The 26,557-nt window shown below is 39.1% G+C and overlaps 1 protein-coding gene and 1 long non-coding RNA gene across 2 annotated transcripts in view; one reads left to right on the plus strand and one right to left on the minus strand.

Moving 5' to 3' along the window:
* Positions 1-248: 248 nt before the first annotated feature.
* SLC35F1 (solute carrier family 35 member F1) overlaps positions 249-26,557 on the minus strand; it is a 404,702-nt gene continuing 378,393 nt past the window's right edge. The window contains 2 exon segments of the mRNA XM_017895955.1: positions 249-2,468; positions 3,348-3,573. Of these exon segments, the coding sequence (XP_017751444.1) occupies positions 3,349-3,573 (225 nt within the window). The 3' untranslated portion in view covers positions 249-2,468; position 3,348.
* Positions 1,619-12,143, plus strand: LOC108544720 (uncharacterized). Its single transcript, XR_001889943.1, has 4 exons — positions 1,619-1,705; positions 9,350-9,420; positions 10,027-10,141; positions 11,699-12,143. It is a non-coding gene; the product is annotated as an uncharacterized LOC108544720 (long non-coding RNA).

Genomic DNA, 26,557 nt, shown 5'->3' on the forward strand with positions numbered 1-26,557 from the left:
TGAAGCCCCAGAGAGTTCCTATGTACCCAGGTAAATAATTAACTTTGCAAACTATGAACATGTTTAATTTGGCTTTTGAAACTATAGTTCTGAGACCAATTGTGCCCTTCCTAATTTGGAAATATTTTCTTTCTGGTTTTTATTTTGACATGTACCCAGCCATGTACTTTTGTTGCTATTTCTAGCATCCCAAGGGAGCTGCTTCCATGGTTGTCATAGTGCAGACAAACACAAAAGAAAACCAAGAATTCGGTGCTTTCATAAAGCATTTATTTTTATTTGAAAACATTATACAGGCATTACATTGCCACAGCCAGTCCATAGGGGAGCATGCAAATATCAAAAATGGACAGTTTGTTGAACTTATCGGTGTAAATTTTTTTTGGTTCGTATTTTCCATTTGTAGTGTTGTCAGAATTAGTGTGCTTTGTTATGTAGCTTAACAATAGAATCCTACCCATGGGGTAAAATCTGTACTGGTAGCTAGCTGGGGACTACTAAATAGTTATAAATCAAAAAGAAACCCAAAACAAACAATACTACACGCTTGTCAAAAGGTTAATAGCACAAGTTAGCAATATCTAAACTAAACATTGAAACGATTTCATGGGACATGGTGGTGCAAATTTTTCCATTGCTTGGTCACCTGGTCATGTATTTGAGAGTCTGTAGATGTGGGAAGGTCTGACCAAGGCAAGCGCTGTCCCCAGTGCAAGTTTTCACTGAGGAAGTGAGAACCACCACTTAATCTCTAGCAGGGTTTAGGAGAATTGTGGTTTGCTTTTACCCGATCAAATTCTGCACACATTGCTAAAGTCTTATTCATTGAGGAGAGATTGATTGTGGACTTAAAACTGAAATTTTGCTGGTGTCTACTGAGGTTATGAAATCTCAGAAACTAAAACAGCTAAAGTTAATGTTGTCCTACTCCCATTTCCCACCCCATTCCCAAAGGATCAATGTTTTTTACACGGAAAAAGAATTTGTTCTTTGCAATTTTTTTTTTTTTCCTGAAGGGTCAGTCTGGAACTCCTGATCTTGAACAATTCAATATATTATCAACCTTTCTAAATGGAGACAAACCAACACATTGAGGTCACCCAGGGACATGAAAGTCTCAGCACAAGGACACTGAATGATAAAGGGTATACAGCAAATTCATTTTAACATTCACACTTGGTTTCCATACGATGGAGTCAATTAAAATATCCTATAAAATAATTCAGATGGCAACCTTTAGCCATCTGTTGATTGCAAACTTTTGGAAATTTATATTTTAAAAAACTTCAGTCTACTGAGTGGACTTGGAAATAATTTCATCCACTTGTTTCTCATAAGACTTTACTAAGTGTCTACAAATTAATGTCATAAAAATGAATCAAAGACGAAAACATCTGGCTTAAAATAAATACTAAAAATGCAATAAATCAAGCAAATTATTCAAACCAAAGGAATGTAAACACAAAAATAAAACCACAGTCTTTAAAGGTCTTCGGATCTGAATGGACAAAATATTCAGAGAAAGGTATTTAATTAGTTTAAAGGTAGCAGAGAGATGATGTTGGCACAGTTGTTTTGATTTGATAGAGCTTTAACGCTGATACTTTCCCCATGGAAAATAAAACATGTTTCCTAGGGGGCTGAACTGAGTTGACCATTACATCTGAATATCAGAGAAGAGAATTTTTCTTCTCCATCTCCAAGGGTAAGTCCACTCACCCAGTGTAGAAGGCAGGCAAAAAGGCAATGTGGGTGCTGACAGACAGTGTGGGATGCTTTTGCCTGCCAGATTTAGGCCTTGTACAGGCACTCTGGGATCAGTCCTTCTACCGTAGTCTGTCCTTTTACTTTCCAGAGACCCCACTGGTGTTTTGCTTTGCTTGCTAGTGTAACATACATTGATTTAAATTGCCCAATGTCTCATAAACATGTATTTTTCCCCTATAAACCCCATAACTCCATTGAGGATCTTTTTGAACAGTATTGAAGTCAGCCAAACTAAGAGAGTATGTTATATACTGACACACAGAATCTATTCTAAATAATAGAGGTCTGTGGTGTTTCTTAATTTCCTGTTTGAAAAAAGGGCTATTTTAAGGGCAACAGATTAGACTAGTGACATATCATTCATAGTCTTATCAGGATCCTGCAGTATTCTCTGTGTCCATAAGAATGTTGTGTCAATATACCTGTTATCGAACGGATGCCAAATATGACCAAAATGCCAGACTTTTTCAATGATGACTTCATTACCACTGCAAAGTGGCCAGATCAATTAAGCCATTTTCAAAGACTGCTCCACATCAGCACCTTGACTTTGTTAGGAGGTGGCACAACCAATGATTTTCCACAATAAAGGTAATTTCCATGCTGGTGTATTTTTAAAAAGGTGTCACAGAATTAAAAGGGCAGAGAACCATGGCTTTTTCCAGCGCCTTGATTAATTTCCATATTATCACTAAGGAAATCTAGAAAAAAAAGAAAAGATAGTTTTTGAAGAGAGGCTACAGGGAGGGGCAGAAAGATTTTATAATTATATATTGCCCTAAACACAAATGATATTATTTCTGGGGGCTCCCAAAAGCCACAGAAATGGAACAGTCCTTATCCTGTTATTACAGGGACTTGATTAGCAGAATCATGTGGCACAACAGAAAGGCAATGGCCTGGAGTAATCAGAGATCAAAATATAAAAAGGCTAAAATGTTTCTTTTATATCTATTCCTAGAATAGAGAATTATATGGTCAGTTGCCCCTCCCTACAAAGGTCACAGCACAAAATACTTATTGAGCAGGCAATCCAACAGGTAACAGAGGAAACCATTAACCACCAGGTCCCTAGGATAAGGAAATTTCTCAGGGGTGGAGCTCCTGTGGCATGCATCACTCATATAGTCTGTGCAAAAAAATAAAGTATGACTCTTAAAAAGTGAATTGCCATAGAAAAGTGGGGTTTATGTTGACTACATGTGGGTCTGGCAATAGTTTTCATCAGGAGTACAAAACATCCTCCTGAAAGTTGGTGTGATAACAGTAACAATAATAATAATACAAATCATAATAACAATAGTACTTGCTTTTGATTCAAAGGTTTTCACAGTAATGAACGCAGGGGAGTTGTGATCAGGATACACATTAGCTAGGCATCTTTCCGAGTCAGGTGGATTAGAGCCTGTGTCTCCAGTGATGTTGAGCTTGTTCCTTTCACAAGCTTTCAGAGGATTTGCTACCTTGCAGTCCACCTGTGTAAACTGCACCTAGTAAATACCTTTCTCTATGTACAATACAGAGATGATGGGCAAAAACATGGCCAATGAGTTGGCCTCAGTGGGCAGGGCGGGCCTCACCCTAGGCCACACGAACATGAGGCTCCTCTTCGGTCTCCTGGCCCAGGCTGGTGTAGGTGACTGAGGGTTCCACCTGAGCTGTGGTCGGTAAGTCCACAACAGGTCCTGAAGGATTGCGGAACTGCTTATACACTCGGGGGTCCTGGGCTATGTAGGTGGAGGTGGAGGAGTAGAGCACCAGCCCAATGAGGATGGTGAAGAAAGACAGGAGATAAAGTCCTGAAAACTAAAAAAAAAACACAACAGTAAAGTCATTTGACAGCCAGGGCAGAACCACTGACACATTAATGAGGCACATAGAGATGTGGGTAGAGCTGCTTCCTCTCGGAACAGGCAGCGTGATGAGTTGGCCAATACCCTTGATGGAGAATGAATTTTCTCATCCTAAACTGGCTTGGTCCTATTGATTCCCCTTATCTTTCCTAGACCCTGTGGCTAACACAGAGGAACATTTCGCTAATCGTCTCTAAAGTGCCAATCTGAGGATCTCGTAGGGTGCGAGAACTAGTTAAGCACAACTTAAAATGCATCAAGTTAAAAGCAAAAAATCTCCAGTATCACTCAATAAAAAGTTGGTTGTTTGTGGCGTCATTAAACTTAGAGAAATACAGGTATCGCCTTTAGGGTTGTAATGAAGCCATAAACAACGAACGGCTCACTGACAGCTGCGTCAAGGCACCCTCATTATACCTTAATCCAATTCAGACACTATTTGTCTTCCTAGTAGGAACTGTTATTGACTTTGGTACATATCTTTGCAAGATTAGATTATCCTTGGACAGAAAGAAATAGTATAACATTCCATTCCTGACCCACTGATCTATAAACAAAACCAAACAGGACTGTGTATACAACATTCTGCTTCCTAATCTACTTGCTTGACAATTCAGAGAGTTTGGGGAGAGAGGGAGAGAAAATACTGGTTTATACAAGTCGCAAGAATTTACATATGTTTTTGGAAAATTATGACTTCTGGACCTTCTTGAGTAGTTACACTGGAAGTAGTTACTTCAGTAGTTACTGGGGAAAGAGTGTGGTAACAATATGAGTATTGCCATTTCTTGTGTTTCATTCATTCATGCATTCATTCATTCACTCCTTCATTAAATGAATAGTTTCTTATATGCCTTCTCTATATCAGACACTGAACTATGTACTGGGGAAAGAGAAATGAAAAATATGTTGATCCCTACCATTTAGGACTTAATTGTCTCAGTGGCCAAACAGGTACAGATAGACAAAAACAACACAATGCACTTACAGCATGCCAAATCTCATTTCAGTCGATAGCTAATATCCCAGTCTTGACCACATCCTGTGTCCATGGGGAAAAAAGGATCAATTTTATTGTCCTTTTAATGCTAATACTGAAAGAACTAAAACTGCTAAATAGACAAAAATTAACTGGAAGTTGGAAGAAAGGAAGACAGGAAAATGACCCAGAGATCCTATGAAGTAAGTTACAAGGCTATAATAAAGAGCTAAAAGATGGCTCTAACTGTAGTTCAATAATAGGAAAGGGAGTCTTGAAAATGGCTCATAAAAAAAGGTATCCCTGCAACTAAATGTCCCTGCTACAGTGTTGTTTTCTTTCTTTCTTTTTGCAGCAGCAAGGGAGCTAAGACTGAAGATGCTTTTCTGATTTTCTTTCTAGAGCACTCCACACCCTGTCCCTCAATTCCTTTATTTTTCACATTGAAACCATATGATAACCCTACTTCACATGGATTTATGTACTAGACTCAGCTTGTAACAGCTTCACTTAATTAACTTGACATAATTCACTTTTCCCAATGAAAATAAATGTGCCTTATTCTTTGATTCATAAATTTGTAAAATAAAATGGTAGAAAAAGAAGAACACTAACAGTACAGTCATGTATGATCTCAGAAAACCTATTTACACTCAAACTTGCTTCCTGAAATTCTCTATTCAGGAGTTTCACCCTTTACCTGAAACTTCGGTGAAAGAAATAGGTCTGTTCCTAACATTACCATCACTTCAAATATTTTATTAATTACTTTCTCTTTCAAAACTCCACCCATATGTCTCTAGTTTCAAGCAAAGGGTCTTAGGTGTGAACCTGCCTCTACTGCAGTATATGGAGGTAGAGAGACGACGAATGAGCACTTTATAGTTATCCTTGCATTCTAACCACCAAGCTGGCTTCAGATCTCAGCTCTACCACCTTCTAGCTTCAATTCTGGACACATTTCTTAACCTTTCCAGGTCCAAGCTTCCTTATCAGTAAATCACACCTATTATAGGGTGGTTAAAAGATTAGATTCGATAAGGCATGTAGAACACTTATCACAGTTTCTATCTTGCTGCGAACATTCAATTCACATTAGCTTCATTCTTATTATTTTTTTGTTATTACTATAGCACTTATTTTATCATACTAATACTGATATATCTTATAATAATCTGATATAATCATTGATTAAACTGTCTTTTTTTTCTTTTTTCTTGAGACAGGGTTTCACCTCTGTCACCCAGGCTGGATGCAGTGGAACAATCATGGTTTACTGCAGCATCAACCTTCTGGGATCATGTGATCCTCCCACCTCAGCTTCCTGAGTAGCTGGGACTACAGGCACCTGCCACCATGCCTGGCTATTTTTTGTATTTTTTGTAGAGACAAGGGCTTTGCCATGTTGCTCAGACTGGTCTCAAATTCTTGGACTCAAGCTGTCTGCCTGCCTTGGCCTCCCAAAGTGTTAGGATTATAGGCGTGAGCCACCGCACCTGGCCTAAATTGTCTTTTTTCAATAGTCTCTTGATTACGAGGTTGTGTCTTGTTTGACCAATGCCAAGTACAGAGCTTGGCACCATGTAGACATCTACTAAATATTATCTGCTATTTCTTTTTTTATCTTGAATGAATAATGGGGAAGTTTCAGACGAAAGAAAGAAACATAACAAAAAAATCAGCCTGTACCAGTGGAGTAGTTCAAACATTTTAGCTTTAAACTAGATAATGCAATGCCTTTCTAGTACATAAAATGCTCAACAAAAACCCGTTAAGAAGGAAGTCCTAGTATGAATCTACAATCATTGACTCTAAAAATCATCTTCAAACCTGGGGTCAGTCAGAGGAGTGTGATAGGACGATGAGTTGGAAGAGACAATGAAGAAAGCTAGAGTCTGGACAGATGACTCAGGGCTGCTGATCAGTGGACTGGCATAGAGATGTCATAAACTTGGGGTGGGCAGGATTTGGCAATTGAAATAATGTAGTGGTAGAGACAGGAAAGGATTGAATACAGAGTATCCAGGTAGAAGGACTGGATTCCTCTCCAGTTATGATTTCAGACTTGATCAATATGAGAAAGAACATACTGTTAAATTTTGTAAAGCTAATGCCCTCACCATTGTAAGAAATGATACTTTAATGTACTGCTTAAAGGATCATCCCTTTTTTGGACATGGAGCCATCAGGTTGAGTGAGAAATTCATTACAGAATTGTTTTCTTGGGACACAGCTTTAGCATAATAACACATAGTTTATTTTTAATGCACTTCTATTTAATTCATATGGAATTCAGTCAAAAAATAGCTCCAAAGATAGACAGCATGGGATTTTATATGATGGAAGTATCTTGGAAGTCACCCAATAGGCTTTATTAATAAATGGTAGAGAAATTTTTCATTTTAGATACAAGCCCAAAAAGACAGCAGTCAAGCAAGCATTATGATGAATCAGGATAAATGTTGAAGGTTATAAATGTAGAGAGAAAGGTTTGCTTCTTAAAAAATAAAAGTAAAAAAAAGTTTTATTTTCCCTCTTTTAGCTTAACTTGAAAAGAAAATTGAATCAGGGATACCTAATAGAATGAGCCCCTATTCTGGGTGGTGCACTTTTCTTGCAGAGCATTCATTTCAAAAATCAATCGATCAGACAAAAATATTGCACAATCTAGGCTGCTTAACTTACTAGCTGCAAAGAAATACTTATTTCTACCTCCCCAAGTAAAGAGAACAGGAACTTCTCTGGAATGCTACATGAGGACTGAAAGTTGTCTCTGAGTTACAGGTAAGGGAAGCTCAGGCAGAGGCTGGCCGTCTCCATTGGAGAGCAGGGGCTACTTGCTGTCCAAAGTGTACTTGGAGGGCTTTCCCTTTGCAAACTGTAGCCATTAGAATATGCTGTTTTCTCTGTGCTGCAGACACACTTTTTCCTGCTTTTTTTTTTTTTTTTTTGAGACGGAGTCTCGCTCTGTCGCCCAGGCTGGAGTGCAGGGGCCGGATCTCAGCTCACTGCAAGCTCCGCCTCCTGGATTCACGCCATTCTCCTGCCTCAGCCTCCCGAGTAGCTGGGACTACAGGCGCCCGCCACCTCGCCCGGCTAGGTTTTGTATTTTTTTAGTAGAGACGGGGTTTCACCGTTTTGGCCAGGATGGTCTCGATCTCCTGACCTCGTGATCCGCCCGTCTCGGCCTCCCAAAGTGCTGGGATTACAGGCTTGAGCCACCGCACCCGGCCTCCTGCATTTTATCTAACTGGAAGCCTTAAGAATCTGAGAAAGGATAAATCCTGTATTAACACGACCATATTGCAGATGCTGTTTACTTTGCTGCTGTCTTTTTCACCTTCATGAGTCTCTTTGAGAACACAGGTCAGAAGGCACTCACTGTACATACTGAAAATCCCTGAGTGCTGCTTAAAACAATCGGACTGAGACACAAGCTATTATACAGGATGAGGTGGCTTGGAGGATGGATAATAAGCCTGTACAAAACTCTTTAACTTCCAACCAGAGTTAAACCCAGCTCTTAGAAAGAAAGCTGGCCTGTCAGTTTGATTGCTATTTAGTTCCTGTGGCATTCAGCACATCACAGACCAAATTTTCATTTTATTTTTGGCATTTAACTTCTAAGTTGAATTTAATAAACTAATGACTTCAATGGACCTGAATCTATACAAGTAGAAAACCATGTGGTTTGAAAGTCATTTCAAAGTCCATTTATAAATACATCAACTAGACTATGTGAAGAAGAGGGCAATGCTTCAATGGCAACTTTCTTTTTCTAGCTTGACTGAAAACATGGCAGAAGTCAGCAGAGGAGAACATGAGTGATCCCTAGAGAGGCACAAAGTGGACTCTGGGTTTCAGCTCTACTTCTGTTGAATATATGTACCAACCAAAAAACCATGGTGGACCTGGTTTTTTCCCTTATCCCTGGGAAGTGGACCTTAAAGAGTCCCTTTAAGCATATGTCTCTGTGTAGCTTTTTCAAGGCTCCTAGCCTGGTGTGGTGATGCATGCGTGTAGTCCTAGCTACTCAGGAGGCTGAGGCAGGAGTTTGAGGCTGCAGTGAGCTATGGTCCTGCCACTACACTATACCTGGGTGACAAGCTGTCTCTTTAAAAAAATACTCTCTCTCTCTCTGTCACACACACACACACACACACACACACACACACACACACTACAGGCCCCTTCTGCTGACCTGATACCATCTGCCTTCTGAAATTGCATTCCTATAATGAATGCTTGCTTTCCTGGAGCACAGTGAGTAGCCTGAAAGAACACTGCCCCTGATGGCTGCTCATGTACCACACATGAGCGAAGGCCAATGCTTTCAAGCCCTCAGATGTTCCCAAGGCTATCTGTGATGAGTGGAGGAAGCAAACACCAAATATTTCACACCATAGCTCAAGGGTGCTATTACTGTTAAACTTCAAAAGACATGTTACCTTCTGAGGCTCTATTGGATATGAGCCTGCCATTGAAACAGGCATACTACTTGGAAACATGATAATGGCAAGAGTTAAAACTGGTCCATGAACTGCCTAAGGAGGCTGCACAGAAATGAATACAAGGATATTTCTAAGTGTTATTAGACATTGCTTCTGATGACAAGGTATTTTGCATATATGAAGGATATGTGGCCATAACGTGGCCTAATAACCATGTCCTTTCTAGTTGTTATTCAGTTTATTCTTTTAAAAAGACAAAGATGTAATTAAACTTTCCCATATTTTTAACTCTTTGGCAGAAAACATCTATAAGGGTAAAGTCTTGGAATCTGCAAATTTAACAGTTGCTTCAAAATCAATGCAATCATGGGTAAGTAGAAAAATACCTTGCAGTGATTGGTCGTTCTCAATGTTACGTAGCACAACCCAGAAAATGTGGGTTTAGGAGCTACTAGGGAGAATTTCCACATAGAGAGATTGGTCTGTTAATTTCAACAGGCACATTATTCCTGGGAAAAGTGAGACTTTTAATTAAGTTTGTGAAAACTGTCCTGCTTATTCTTTGCCATGTAAGACAAAGTGTCCTTTACTTACCTACTCTATGAAATAAAATGCACATATGAAAATAAATCAACTTGCACACTAACCATAACTTCTAGATCAAGAAGGAATAAATAAGCCCAATTCTGTTTAAATTGGAAGCAGATTACCAGTTTGGAGGTTCTGGGTACCAGAGTAGTTTTAAAGATCCATCAGTGACTAAATTAAAGTAACATGTGAATTAAGAATAAATCATTCATTCAATGTAATGCTGCTATAGTGAAGAATAACTAAAAGGGGAGTCCCACTTTATATGTGAATTAAAGGGTGGACCTTTTGGCAACTATCTTAGAAGAAATGAAGCCAACTCTCTGCGTGTCCTTATGGGGAGGGAGAGGACAATTCAGCATTGATAATACAGCTCGTCTCTTGGCAGCCCTGTGCTTCTCAGAGGGCTGAGGACCATACCGGGAGCTTGGGTACAATTGCTTGGTGTAGGACAAGAGGATGTCGGTCAGTGCTGAGCACGCTGTAAGCTGTGGCCTGTAACGGTAAGACCCTGGGACGAAAAGCTCTGCCAGGTCCTGATCTATTGCCATTGGGCCTGAGCCAATTGCTATTCAGGCCAAGACAACTAGACGGACCTGGCTCCATGGAAAAACCAACACAAACAAGTTGATGCCTGACCTCCTAATTTTGGCTGTGCACTAAACTAACAAGATCATTTTATTATTATGAAGTACATTAAAAATGCAAAAGTTCAGCTTCTGGGCTTACTGAACTGGAAATAAATTGCCAGAAGAGACCAGAGCTTTTTCAAATACTTTCAAACTCCTCAATTATTGCTCTGTCTCCTATTCTCATGTCCCTTATTTCTCCTCTTTTCTTTTTTTCCTTATTTCCTTTTTTTGTTAGAAAAAAAAGGACTAAATCTTTCTGGTTAAATATTGTGATATGTTGCTCTTCTAGGTCATTCAATGCAAAATATGAAATACGGGAAAGTCACATAATCTACTGACAAATACCAAAATCAGTTGTCTTTAGAGACTAAGAATAATGACCCCCACAAACCCCTGCCTCCCATTCTTTCTCCAGTTTGAGAATTTGAATCTCGATTCATGTTAATTTAATCAAGACAAAAATAAACAAACGAGTGCCTTAGTCAGAATGCCAAATGGATTCTGTATTCGTATCAGAAAACCAAGTCACTGCTAAGATTTAAATACTTGGGAAATGATTTAATCTCCAAGCATTGTGTTGTTAAAGCAAAGAGAAGTAGCAACCAGGGCCCTTGCCTCTGTGTGCCTATACCATCACCCAGGGCAAGGCTGTGCTCTGAGCTGCAATCCCAGTTTGGTTTATGAGGCCTTCTGTTTAGTTTGCAAAACCAATTCATTCGGCAGTATAATTTGTGCAGCCAATCACATCTAAGGCCAGTAAGGGTTCTTTTATAGGCAAATTACCCCTGTGGGTAATTTCACACATGAGTACAGCAATCGAGAACTAAAAATGGATTTCTGCCATTATCTTTTATATGACAAACAGACATTTTCACTTGGTCTGATGAACTGATAGAAATCCTTGTTCACATAGATTTCTATTTTCTGCATTCCAGCAAAAAAGAGAAGCCATAATAGCCAAGTCAGAAGTGGAACAGAGGGGCTTACTCTGTGGGAGTGTTTAATTATAGGCTCGATTACAACAAAGGCCATTCAATGGCTCATTTATGTCACCTTCCCGTGCATCCTTCTTATTATCAGTAGTCAAAAAGACATTACATTTGTGTGGGAGGCATACTGAGCAGTGGCCTTCACTCTGTTTGGACTTTTGCATCACAAGACATCTATTTTCCTTCTGCAAAACACAGAGGTACATGCTGGGCTAGAGCAATTTTGTAAGAGATTGAATTTTAAAGCCAGGGGGAAAGACTGAGTTTGTAGAAGTGGTAGTGTAGCAGCTCAACAGATCACAGAGACTCCTGCCCCATTACAATGGAATCAAGGGGTGGAAATGAAAGTGTCATCATTTTCTATTAGCTCTGTTAGCCACTAGCAAAATTTTTGCTTCCTGTCACTGCAACCTTTGCTCTGTTGATCTTAAAATTTTAGGGTCAGAGAGAAGAACGCTTCTGCCAGAAGACAGAACAAAGATTCCATGCACTGAAAGTGAAGGCTGCCACCTGGTCACTTTGGGCTCCTCATGCTTCTGAAACAATAGGCAAAGAAGAGAGTTTCAGTTGTGTCTGGGTGGCTGATCTCAATTACCAAGGGGAAACTGGACAACTACTTTACCAGGGAAGTAAGGAAGAGCCTCTCTGGCATACAGGAGGAGATCCTTTAGGGCATCTCTTAGGATTATCATGACCTGTGATAAAAGTCAATGGAAACTACCATAAGTCAATCCAGACAGTACTACTAATGTCCCTGACCCTTCAGAAATGAAGGTTTGGGGTCACTTCACGAAGTAAATAACCATGACCAGTTGAAGGCAAAGGGAACACAGAAACCACAGTGGAAGAACACACCAGCTGCAACCATGTGACCAGTTACAGAAACGAGGACTATAATTGTCATAAATATTTCTTCCTTGTTATGAACACATTTATGTGTGTGTATATATAGCAAATATATTTGTTTTCTTCCTACCCTTGTCTCTTTATTATATAATATTATATAACATTGACTTTACATCATAATATCCAAGGATATGAAGGAAAAGAGTGAACATCATCACTTAAGGACTTTGTGTCTGCCTTTAAGGCAAGGGTTAGTGTGTTTTCCAATTGTATGCAGGACAGTCATTCATGTTAGGCAAAAATAGCACCTTATTATTGTCTTTATTTAGAGATTAAGTGTTATTTAAAGACATGTGTAATTGATGCCAAGTTGAAAAGGGACGGACTTGTGATGGTTAATTTTATGAGTCAACTTGGCTGGGACACAGTACCTAGGTATTGGACCAAACAGATGTTTCTGTGAAGGTATTTTTAAAATGAGATTAACATTTAGGTCAGTAGACTTTGACTAAAGCAGATTACCCTCCATAATGTGGGTGGGGTGAGCCTCACCCAATCAGTTGAAGGTCTTTTAAAAAAAAGACTGAGGCCCCCCCAGGAAGAGAAAATTGTACCCCTAGACTGCCTTCAGACAACTCTTTCTTGGGTTTCTATCCTGCTGGTCTTCCTTGCAGATTTTGGACTTGTCAGCCTTCAGTGGCCTGAACCAATTCCTTAAAATCAATCACTCTTTCTCTCTGAATACACACACACACATACACACACACACACATTCCTGTTGATTCTGTTTCTCTGCTGACTAATATAATTGGTAACATGACAATCTGTGACACTAAAGATCTTTGACTCTGATGTAAACTTGTAACAATTCCTCTCTGTGGTAAGTTTTAGAAGTGCAATGGTATTTTTCAGGGAATATCAAGTGGTGTTTCATCATACAAGCTCTAGAATCAAAATCAAGGGATTTGCATTCCTGTTTGCCTCTTCCTTGCTGTGTCTTGGACAAGTTCCCTACGTCTCCAAGCCTCAGGCCACTCATCAGTTAACTAAGGACAATGATAGCACCTGCTATATGGAATCACTGTGAGCACTGAATGAGATGAGATATAAAATTCTTGGTGCAGTGCTTGCCACATACTAAATGTTAAACAAATGTCAGTGATTGTTATCTTTACATCACAAAGAGTAAATTCTAAAGCCAAGATTGGTATAAAAATCTTCCTCAGATGCCTTTCTGAAAAGTTCACCACAAATCAATTTGAATGGCAAATGCAGTTATGGAACTGGCTATTTAAAAAAAAGAACTGAACAATCAAACCATCTGGAATGGAACACATTTTTGTCAGTGCAAATAATCAACCTCTGGTTTATAGACTCCATGTTTGGACCTGTTTATTTCAAGATTTCTTTTCCTTCTTTCTTTCTTCTCTCTCTCTTTTTTTTTTTTTTAAGAGATGAAGTCTTACTATGTTGCCCATGCAGTGGCTATTCACAAGTGAGATCATCACATACTATAGCTCAAACTCCTGTTCTCAAGCAATCCTGCCTCAGCCTCCCAACTGAGATATTTTTAATAATGCATAATTACATAAGTCACAGGAATCCTCATAATTTTCTATTCTGTTTACATTGTTTATCAATTTTGAGCAACTACTCTGCATTGGCACAAATCATGTTTGAGCACCCAATGAGCATATATGAGTAACTCTAGCAATTCACTTTGCTTCCTTGGTGTGGTAGGCTGAAAAATGGTCCACCAAAAGACATCCGCATCTTAATTCCTGGAGCATATACACATTATAATATTTGGAAAAAGAGTATTTGCAGATGTGATTAAATTGAATATCTTGAGACGAGAGATTATCATTGGTGCTATGGACTAAATTGTATCTCTCCAAAATTCATATGTTGAAGCCTAACCCCCAATATGGTTGTACTTGGAGATAGGGCCTTTAAGGAAGTAATTAAAGTTAAATGAAATCATAAGGGTGGGACCATGGTCCGATAGGATTGGTGTCCTTTTAAGTAGAGACACCAGAGAGCTTGCTCTCTCATTCTAAGAAAACAATATTCAGGAAAGCATAATGAATAACAATTCTAAATTAGGTATGATCATCTTAGCAAACAAAGCTGCAGTCTACTGCTTCCAAAGTATTTTTGTATATATCATTTCATTTCATTTTTAAAACACCAGTCCCTCAGAGAAGCATAGAGTACCACGATAAGCATCTTGATGCTAAGGAAGGTAGAGGTGTGAGGAGGTTTAGTAGCTACTAGGAGGTTTAGCAGTGCACTTAGGTCTCAGATCTTGTAGTGACAGCTTACACAGTGCCCAAAGGCCTTGACCCTTGGCCCAATTCTCTTCCCTGTCCCCTCATTACTTTGTTAGCTGCGTTACAAAGTAGTAACTCTTTTTGTTTCTTCCATTCCCTATACTCAAGCTTCTAAGGGCAAGCTATCTTTCTTTTGCATAGGGGAAGGACTCAACTTTAATTCAACATCTCTTGGAACACCCTTAATGAATTATTGATAAACTTGGAAGCTGTTCTTTTTCAATTTACAGCAATGAACAATCATCAGGAAATACTATCACAGCTGTGGGAAGGAGGAAACCCCTTGACAAAATGAAAAGTGAGCTGCCCTGCATCAGTATTGGAATTCTATACTTCTTTCTTTTTCATGTACCTGGTGGTGGCAGGAAAGACAAAAAAATGAAATAAGTGGATGAGTAAGTTATTTGTAAAGAATATTATGAAATGGCAGCTGTCAAAAAAATCGTATTATGGGTTTAATGGTTTTTTTTTTTTTGCTAAATAAGCTGTTTGGTTCCTGATAAATAGTTGCTACCTTCTCCCAAATAGCCTTCAATATTCACTTTTAAATTCCATAATATCATGGAGAAGTATGGGCATTGGGCTCAGAGTTTTGGGTTATTCCATACTAAAACTTTACAAGGTCATTATTATTGAATTACTATGTGAAGTACTATACAGTACTGTATAGTCCTTGAAATCCATGGGGCAGTAGAAAAAATGTAACTGAGACATTCAACAACATTGCTAGTTTCTTTTTCCTTTTCAAAATTAAACTTTATACTATTACTATTAAAAAAATTATCTAATGTCTTAAGACTTGAAAATAAAGTGAACTTTGAGTTATGCTATTATTACATACACAAATTTTTGTCCTCAAAATCTAGAGGAGTCCGCTAAGTTTGACATTCATGAACCAATATATTCATAACCATCTATATGTGTCTATGTATTTTTGAGGAAGATGGGCATGGTGAGACATCACCAGGCTGTAAAAAGACCTGTAACTTGGAAAGGACTTCTTTGCTGTAAAATTAGCCTGTGTGTATAATGGTCTCTTTTCTCTGGACATATGATTCTGGGAAAAATTAACTTGATAACATTATTGTTATTACCCAAAATGTTTTCCCCTGGGGTTCACTATATGTAAGAAATCAGTTTAGAATGCTCTCCCTGTCCCCCATGCTTTTCCTTCCCAAATAGCTCACTGTTCTTCATAAGCTACTGCTTTAACATTCCTTCTCTCTCACATCTTAGCTCAGGGCTACTGGTTTGCATTGGTACCCACTCATTCCTTATAAGTAATGAAAACCATAAACTATTAAACTGAAGGTATTTCACAGCATGGTGTGTATGCTACAGATATCCTTATAACAAAACTAATAGATATCGCCTTAGATGCCACCAAGAACTCAAATAGGGGCCAGGCACTTCACTTAAAACTGGGTAGAAATAATTACAATTGGCATTGAAAACAAGTTTGCACATTTAAAGTGCAAAGAAATTTGTAGTATTTTGTGTATAGCTTCAACCTTTAAGTAGCTTTACTAATGACACACTTTGTAGAGGAAATGGTTGTTTTCTGGTGCCAAAGACTGAAGAAAAGTTTGCAAGGACTGTTACAGTCTACATCAAGGGCCAGAAAACTAACAAATCTGGCATCTACCTGGTTTTGTGAATAAAGTTTTATTGGAACTCAGCCATGTCCACAGCAGAGTTGTGTAGTTGTGCTGGAGACTGTATGGCCTGCAAAGCCTAAAATATTTATAATCTGCCCCTTCATGGAAAAGTTTGCTGACTGCTGGTCTACCAATATATCTATATCTATACCTACCAATACAGATGCCTAAACATTGTATGTGATAATGACTAATTTTACAATTTAATGTGGGATGATATGAAAACTAAATCTGAATATTAGCTATAATATAAAAATTTATTTTTTTCTAGAAATAAAATTTCTTACCAAATGTTCAGCTTTTAATGTGAGTTCCATTCCTCCATACCCCCCTTACACTGCATACAGTTACAATGGTATTGAACTGATTTTCTGATTTCCATGTTCCCTTGAGATGTTCCCTAAGCAATCCATCAACTCAGCCAAAGAAAGAATCAAAACAGTGGCTCACTATTGTGTGGGATCTGAATTTTTGTTTTTCAGCTGGTTTCATCAACTTGAGACATAGAGTCGACATTGATCAAAAGCTTTCTGGCTTCCAATGTGAAAATTTCTAGATAATGTTCAGCCTAGAAAGTGGAAGATTAAACTTCAATGTTTCCTGTGAAAATAAACCTTTCATTAAAAAAATAATTACCAAACACCTACTGTGCCAGGCTCTGCAGTAGGCACCAGAGACACAGCGCCCAGCAGAGAAGGAGCCCTGTGAGGTCTCTGTCATCCTGGAACTTAGTCCTGACCTCCAAGGTAAAGCCAGTCTTTCATTTAAAGATGGAATTGATTGAAACACAATGGAAACACCAGTACAATTCATAACTCCTGAAACCCCCGCAAAGCAAGGGGACACAGCTACACTCCTGCACCTCGAATGTCTGGTTCCATGAGCATCCTCAAGGAACGGGGTGTGAAACTGGTCACTAACGTGTACATCCTAATTAAATTGAGTCACATTGCTAAAGCTGAGGCCTCACAGCATGGTTATAATGTATTTATTTAAAAAATAAAACACTATTCTAAAATAATTCAAATGAGAAGGAAACTAGGCATATGACCGTAAGTTAGTACTTAGCAATCTAATAAGTGAAGAATTCTTAAATATAAAAATAGTCAAAACAGAAACAAAGAAAAAGTTGGAATTTTTTGTTCATATTTGTCAATGAAAACTGATCATAAACCATTTTAATATTCTAACTGGGGTCTGTTATAATTTTGTCCATTTTTTCAATAGCAGAGATTCCTATTTAGAGTTCCTTCTTATTCAAGGGGATTGCTAGCTTTGTTTTCAAACTGAAATTACTTTATTGTTTTGTGATTATAAAAGTAAAAGTAACAAATGTTCATGTAGCATTCTAGCAATACATAATTTATGCAATACTTAAAAGTGTGAAGAACATGAAATATAAGTATAGTCATCACTCAGTATCCATGGGGAATTGGTTCCAGAATCTTCCTTGGATACCAAAATCTGTGGCTGCTGAAGTCCCTCATATAAAATGGTGTGGTATTTGCATATGACTTCCTGTATACTTTAAATCAGCTCTAGATTACATATAATATCCACTACGATATACCCGCTACAATACAGATGCTATGTAAATAGTTGTTATTTTGTATTCTTTAGAGAATAATGACAAGAAAAATAAAAAGTCTGTATAAGGTTCAGTGCAGATGTAATTTTTTCCCATTAATTATTTTCAATCCATGGTTGGTTGAATCCATGGATGTGGAACCCATGGATACAGAGGGCTGATTGTATTAACAATTCTACCAGCCTTAATAACAGCATTATTTGTTGAATATTCACTGTGCCGGATATTGTAGTAAATGATTTACATTTACTATTTCACTTATGCCTCACAATTAATCTTATGAGAGAGATACTATTATGACCCCCTTTGGTGGGAAAACTGTAGTTTAGAGATGTAACTTTTGCACAAGGCTGTGTAACTGGTTGTTTCAGGGATTCTTAACCAGGGGTCCCTGTACAGAATTCATGGGGTCTGTGAGCCTGGATGAGAAACCTGGACTCTTATTTTCACTGACCTCTAACTGACATTTAGCAGCTCTTCAATTGCAAATGTAGGCATTGAACTTCAGTGGTATTCGATGCACTTTAGCCTTTTCCACAAACATAAATCATATACAGTGTATATTTTTACTTTGCATTACAATTGCTGCAGATCTCTCCAAATATCTCTTATGCTAATCACTGCTTTGAAATGACAGTAGTTAATAGATCTGATTCTAGATCTTGTGATTTGTATATATCATCACATTTTAAAATATTCTGATGTTATTTTAATATAGTTGTTTTTGAAATCCCATGTATTTTATTTTAGACATTTAAAAACATTATTAAAACAGATCTCTAGGCTTCATCTGACTGCCAAACTGAGCCATGGCACAACAAATTTATAGACCCATTGGTAGGAAGTGGGGCTGGAATTCACAGCCAGGCTGGGACAACTCATGACAACACTGCCATTCTGCCTGCCCCTGGAAACGTTTACATTTTCATAAACATCCTTTCAGATACGTCTCTACGGACACAAACGCTTGCTTAAATGTTTATATATGAAAGTATGCATGTGACTATGCCAATAAAAGTTTTTGTTATTTGTTTGTTTTTGAGATAGGATCTCACTCTGTTTGCCTAGGCTGGTGTGCAGTGGTGTGATCTTGGTTCACTGCAGCCTCAAGCCTCCAGGCTGTAGTGATCCTCCCACCTTAGCACCCCGAGTATCTGGGACCACAGGTGCATGCCACCATGCCTGGTTAATTTAAAAAATATATATGTTTGTAGAGATGAGGTCTCCCTATGTCGCCCAGGCTGGTCTGAAACTCCTATGCTCAAGCAATTCTCCCACCTTGGCCTCCCAATGTGCTGGGATTACAGGCCATGCCCAGCCCAATAAAAGTATTTATGAGTAAAGATGTCAGAGGAGAGCAGTGCTTAATGGAATGAACTCTAAAGTCAAAACCAGGCAAATTTTTGGTAGCAACCAAATAAGAAAAGGGGTATAATCATATGGCATAAACTTTGAAAAGTTAGTTAAGGGAGAATCTAGGAGATTCCAACATGACTTAGCATTATTGCTAACCCAGCATTACCTACCAGAAGTCATTCAGAGGAAAGAAGTGGAGTTGGCTGACTCTGGAGATTAACAGAGAACTTTGCAATTCAGAGAGGATTGATTGAAGTGGTGTTTGGGTGAACTCAGGAAACAGTCAAGAAACTATTGTCAGGAATAGAAACCATTATGTACTTCCTAAGATTCTTGGGGAGGTAGAGAGTCCTTGGGGCTTGGCATTATCTGGGGATTTGCGGTGGACTAGCGGAGCAATTGAATTCCTCTAGGTCAAGGGGAAATAAGGTCACAAGGGGGTTATACTCCTGAGAGTGGGATGGGTCATAGGTCAAGATGACCTATGAATGTAAAGACATTAGAGATGTTGTCAGACAAAGAGAACCCTGAGATAAAATACTTGTAAGCTCTTTTTTTGAAAAGTAAGTCACACAACTCCTTAAATGATAAAATCCAGTGACTCATGACATTGAAAAAGGACTGGGTGTGTATTAGTCCATTTGCATTGCCATAAAGGAATATCTGAGACTGGATAATTTATAGTTATAAATAAAAGAGGTTTATTTTGGCTTATGGTTCTGTAGGCTGTATAAGCATGGCACCAAGATTTGCTTTGCTTCTGGTGGGGGCCTCAGGAAATTTACAATCATGGCAGAAGGTGAAGGAGGTGCAGGCATGTCACACGATGAGAGAGGGAGCAAGAGAGCAAGGAGGAAGTCCCAGACTCTTTTAAACAACCAGATCTCATGTGAATTCACAGAGCATGCAGTCATTACCATGAAGATGGCACCAAGCCATTCATGAGGAATCCGCCCTCATGACCCAAACACCTCCCACAAGGCCCCACCTCCAACATTGTAGATTACATTTCAACATGAGATTTTGAGGGAACAAACATCCACACCATATCAGGGTGCAGTGCTCAACTTAAAAAAAAGGCCAACATGGCAAAACCCCGTCTCTGTTAAAAATACAAAAACTCTGGGTGTGGTAGTGCACGCCTGTAGTCCTAGCTGCTTGGGAGGCTGAGGCATGAGAATTGTTTGAACCTGGGATGCGGAGGTTGCAGTGAGCCGAGATCGCACCACCGCACTCCAGCCTGGGAGACAGAGCAAGTCTTTGTCTCAAAAATATATATATATGTGTGTGTGTGTGTGTGTATGTATATATGTATATATATGTGTATATATGTTTATATGTATATATGTGTATATATGTGTGTATATATGTGCATATATAGTCACCATGAAAAATATATAGCACTACTATTGCTTGACTGTACATATGTGTATATATACACATACACACGCACATATATATATATATATATGTATATAAAGTTCTGAGAAAAAAAATGCAACCTAGGATAGAATTATCCTTTGAATTTAAAGAGTAGACATGATTTCAAAGAAGTAAAGATTTAAGAATGCAACCCCTATGAACATTTCCTGGTAGACTCACTGCAAACCCAATGGTACTTCCGCAGTGAATCAAGACACTTGATGACTACCTGCTTTTGCATTATAGGGAACATATTCTCTACAAATGGACAAACTGCACTGTGCACAGCCTGTACAACCACACATAGCTGTATTGCTTCCTGACAATACCAGTAGTGATGAAGTCCAGCCTACTAAGGATATCAAAATAAATTCAGAAAAGAAGAACCTATATTTCAGAGACTGGTGGTACAGCAAATGTAGTAAGTGTGGAAATACGGTTTAAAAACCATAGGGATTATATTTACAGAAGTTAACTATTAAAATATTGATAATATAAAATAATACAGTAAAAGTCAGGAAATGAGGGAGGACAATGTTAATCATCTTTCACGGAAGAGAGTAAATCACAACTGTTAACACTTTAAATATAGAGCTGAAAAAAGTCTTCAGTCCTTGGTGGCCCCTAGAGATGTGTAGAGTAGTGGTTCTGCTTCAGCCTTTAATGTTCGAGCCACTCTTTGTTTTATGTCTTAGCAAACAGATACTCTGATTTCTATGAGCTTGGTTTATTAATATTCTGGTTCACGGAAGATGGATCCACACAGGTCTGCTGACAAAATTAGGTGACTGAATGGGCAAGATTGTTGCCATTCAATCTTGTGAATGTGACTGAACGGCCGGGCTGTTCACTTTGGTGACAAACACATCCCAGGCATTGTCCTGGGAGACAACTAGCTGTTTTTTTCCTGGCTATGCCCCAATCCAATCACAAGCCTTTCCATTTGAAACTTCTGCAGTACCTCTAGCCCGTTCAATCTTTCCTCACAGCTTATCATGATGACGTGAGTTCAAAATATTTGTTTTGTGATGTGGAGTTCAAGAATAGATTTACGTAGAAGGAACTTTGGCTTCTGGCTATAATTCTGGGCTTGCCTCACCATTTATTCCCAACTTCTCTAGTCCTTCTCATATTTCTGGGAAACGGAAATTGCTAATGTAGCAGAGACCAGCTACTTGTTCACTAAACTCATTTGCTTTTCATCCTGCATAGCTTGACTACATTTCCCAGCCTCCCTTGCAATTATTAGGTGTGGCCATGTGACTGAGTTCTGGCGAAGAGAATGGGAGGGGCTATAGACACATCATTCTAGACACAGCCATAAAAGTCTCCAGGCTGTCTAATAAGGAGTCCTACAGAGGACTCCAAGTGCCTAGCCCAGGCCTGGGCAGACTTCTTAAAGAGCTGGACAGTAGTAACTATTTTGGGTTTACGGGTCATATACGTTGTCACAACTACTCAACACTGCCATTGTAGCATAAAAGCAGCCATGGATAATATGTGAAGAAATGGGCATGGCTGTTCTCTAACAGAACTTTATTTACTAAAACAGGGGGTGGCTCACAGGTTAGGGTTTTCTGACTCCTGCTCTAGAGGATGTCAGAGCCACAAAATGGAAGGCACCTGGGTTCCTGAATGGCTGCATGGAAATGCATCCCTTCGCCACTACTAGAAGCTAGCAACACTTACCCTAATTTATTCAGCAAGACGGAAGCCTCAAAGGGGGCTGTACTGTTACAGTGCAGGGGAAAGCCAAAGTCAAATGTTCACAGATCTTTCACCTTGGTATTCCATGTGAAATGCTCTGGGCTTCAGAGACTCCAGTCTCCCTAATTCTCTTCTCACCAGCAAAACTTTAAAAAGTATTGTAGAGTGATAAAAGACTAAGTCTTAAATTTTAAATCTCCTATTTCTAATTACATTTGGGCACTATGAGCTTAACATCCACAGCCTTTTAAGATGTCATTTTTACATACAAGAAACCTAACAGGCTACTTATGAGGGCATTTTAAAAAATAAGAAGTGAAGTATTGCTTTTATTATGCTCATCAGCTGCCACAGATTGAGGCTGCCTGCCCTGGTTTTCAAGTGCAGTGACATTACTGAGATTGCTCACTGCCACAGAGGATCAACAGGGTTGCTTGGCTCAAGATACTGATTCATGTCTAATGAAAGATGCCACTCTTAATGAAAGTTTCCAGTCTCTGTAAACTCTCTGGCATTGGGACTGAGATGGTAAGGATAGTTGAAATTGCTGTCTACTAAAGTTTTAGTGTTTTGGAACCTTATCCTTTGCATTATCTGCCTGGTGATATTTGGTGTTTCTATCATCTTCACCTATAAATAAAAAGTTATGCACCCAAACAGTGGCTGGCACATAACAGGTACAGAATAAATAAATATGATCTGGATATCTTTCTTTTAAATTTAATGCATAATAATATGTTATTATAATGACCTCAGGTCCAGAGTTTCTAAACTTTGCTTGCCAAATCTCTTATAACAACCACCACAACAAAACAATAAGAGAAGCTGGCACATGTGGGATGTAATTTTAGGAGCTGACGGGGAGGGTCAGGGTGGATCATGGAGCTCTACACCTGTCCTCATAGGATGTCACCTGGATTGCCAGCACAGGCTGCTGACATTTAAAAACTTTTCTGATTGTTTTGTAACTCAAAGCAATTATTTAAAAATTATCTGGTATAAATATGAGACTAAGACATACAGAATGCTTTCTAATGAAAACATGCACATGAAATCCCACAAAATTCACATTAATCACATTACCCAGAATACTTGGAGTTGCCTTTTGGACAAATGATTTTGAAATCTCTCTCTTTTTTTTTTAGTAATTATTTGTATGATAAAAACACTCTCCTCATGCAAGAATAGTTTTATGGAGTCCATACCTTCCTAAGATATTCTTCAAACAGGATAATCTGTGGCTTCAGGCTGTTCAGCATGGAGAGCCACATAAGCCAATGGCCCAAGTGACGTGTTTAAAGGGGACTTGGAGAGTACTTATGATGTTTATTTTTGTCTGTTAGTTTCTAGTTTATTTTAATAAAGTTACAAAAATCATATGTCCTTATGAAATTACTCTCAACTTTATTACAACAATTTTGTGGCAATATTTAGCCTTGACATGTTAATAGTAAATGCGTGAAATAAGCCATCGTCATTTAAATGTCAGGCAAAAAGGAATTTTCTGTATATTTCATGTCAGCTGCGATTTTGCTCAAGAATGTTCAGCACACGATGGCATACAGTGAAAGAACTGATTGGTATTTTACTTTAACAACCCTCAGATGTTTTGTATTTCTGATTGTCACCTAAAAATTCCATGGTAAGCAATAAAGGAATCAAATAATTCAGTTGAAAATGCCTACTACAATGTTTTCTACATTTCAATGCATGAGACCCCAGGCTTGCCTTTTCAAACAGGAAAAAAGTTGGAGAGAACTCATACAAAATTGTTAAGCACTACATCTAGTTACAAAATCTTAGACTAGGGTTAATAGTCCAAAAATGTAATGAGATAGGAATTACTAATCCTGAAACACATGTTTAAGCAGAGAACCGTATCACTGCTGGTCACCTTTTATACATTATCTAACTTCATCCCCTCTAAAGTTCCATAAGGCAAACCTCATCACCTTGAAGTTTAGAGAGAATAAGTAACTGGCCCAAATAACTTAAAGCATACACAGAAGCCAGTTTAAATCTAGGCTCCGGGCCGGGTGCGTTGGCTCAAGCCTGTAATCCCAGCACTTTGGGAGGCCGAGACGGGCGGATCACGAGGTCAGGAGATCGAGACCATCCTGGCTAACCCAGTGAAACCCTGTCTCTACTAAAAAAATAGAAAAAACTAGCCGGGTGAGGTGGCGGGCGCCTGTAGTCCCAGCTACTCGAGAGGCTGAGGCAGGAGAATGGTGGGAACCCAGGAGGCGGAGCTTGCAGTGAGCTGAGATCCGGCCACTGCACTCCAGCCTGGGTGACAGAGCGAGACTCCATCTCAAAAAAAAAAATAAAAAATAAAAAAAATAAAAATCAATCAATCAATCAATCAATCAATCAATCAATCTAGGCTCTTTGGACTCTGAAGTCTATGGTCTTTTGGCCACACCATGCTGCTTAATTCACACTTTACATGGTAGATGTTGAAATAGTTTTCCCACTCCAATTTATCCTCTCTCCACATGACTTGGTGTTTTCTTTATTAAAATCACATACTAGCAAGAAACCTGAACTACTTTAAAAATCAGTTAGGAAATTCAACAGAGCACAGTGTCTGTAGGCAGAGAATGTGTCTTCACCGCCCAGACACAGCTTCTGAACCACATGTCCATGCATCCCAGCTGACCTGGCTTCTAGTCAGTATACCCGTGTTGTCCTGGTAGAATTAGTACTAGTCCCACTGGGGTAGGCAGAATAATAATCCCCCAAAGATGTTCACACCCGAATCCCTGAAACCTGTGAATATGTTACTTTACAAGGTAAAAGGGACTTTGCAGATGTGGATTTTGAGGTGAGGATATTATCCTGGATTATCTGGGTGGGCTGAATGTAATAGCAGGTCCAAAAGAGGGAAGCAGGCATGGCAGAGTCTGATTTGAAGACACCATACTGCTGGCTTTGAAGATGGAGGAAGGGGCCATGAACTAAGAAATTCAGGTGGCCTCTAGAAGCTGGAAAGGGTAAGGAAATGGATTCTCCCCTAGAGCCTCCAGAACCAACATACCTCTACTAATACTTAATTTTAGCCCAGGTAGGCTTCTGACTTTCAAAACTGTAAGATAGTAAATTTGGGTTATGTTTTAAGCCACTAAGTTTGTGGTAATTTGTTACAGCAGCAACAGGAAGCTAACATCCTTTCAATTTCAACAGTGTCTTGTTTGTACAATACTTATAAGATGGTAGACCCCAGACCAAGCTCTGACCTTGAAAAGTCAGTACACCCTCCAATGGAAAAGCCTCTATGTCAGTCTCTTCCTGGGCTTAGTTTTGGGGGTCTCTGAGGCCCAGGCAAGTTCATTTCCTGTGCTTTCTGTGGATGGCTACAGATTTACTGCTCTGGATTCAATAATGTTGTCAGGTAATAAAGAATAGAAATACATAACCACTTCTCAAAGTCTTGTAAGATTTAGAGTTTGCAGAAGCACTATGCCTTTCAGATAGACGAATTTAGAATTAGGTCATTTGCTTCCCAGGAACATGGGGCTTTACTGTCCAGTCAGCACAGCAGTCAGCGCAAGAGGCAGAACTGTTGCAGACAGTGGAATGATGGGACGGAAAAGGAATGGATTTTTTCCAAGAGTGGAAAGTGAAAAAAAAATCCAAAAACCCAAATAATCAATGTTAGGCAGGCGAGCTTCATTTAGTCATTTAGTTCTGCGTGGATAAGCAACATCTGTGAAAAACTAGCCCTCCCCTCCAACATGCAGATATTTATAACCAGACCAGAAAGCTGCTTAAAGACATCATCATTAAGTTAAAGAATAATCTGTAATTGTAGACCATAGTAAAACCAAGTGAGCTCTCAGACATTACTAGGTCACTGGTCCAATCCTCAGCACAGAAGCTGAGGCCCCTTGGTACTCTCTCACATCAGTGTCCTGCTTCCTCTAGCCATGGAAACTCCTGCTTCCCAAGAGAGTCTATTGCACTTTCAGCTACTTGTTAACAATGTGTCTTTATATTTAGCAATAAGCTTGTAACTTTCACCCTTTGGTCCCAGTTCTACTTGCTTGCAGCCATGTATGGTAAGTCTGAACCAGGGGCCTAATCCTGGCTGCACCCTGGAATCACCTGGGGAGCCTTTAAATCTCTGATGCTTGGGTGCTTAGAATCGGTGAGAGGGGGACCCAAGCATCAGTATTTTTATTTATTTATTTATTTATTTATTGAGATGGAGTCTTACTCTGTTGCCCAGGCTGGAGTGCAGTGGCACGCTCTGGGCTCACTGAAACCTCCGCCTCCCAGGTTCAAGCAATTCTCCTGCTTCAGCCTTCCGACTAGCTGGGATTACAGGTCCCTGCCACCATGCCCAGCTAATTTTTGTATTTTTAGTAGAGATGGAGTTTCACAATGTT

This window comes from Rhinopithecus bieti, unplaced genomic scaffold (assembly GCF_001698545.2).
Source record: "Rhinopithecus bieti isolate Rb0 unplaced genomic scaffold, ASM169854v2 scaffold_27321, whole genome shotgun sequence".
Classification (NCBI taxonomy): domain Eukaryota; kingdom Metazoa; phylum Chordata; class Mammalia; order Primates; family Cercopithecidae; genus Rhinopithecus; species Rhinopithecus bieti.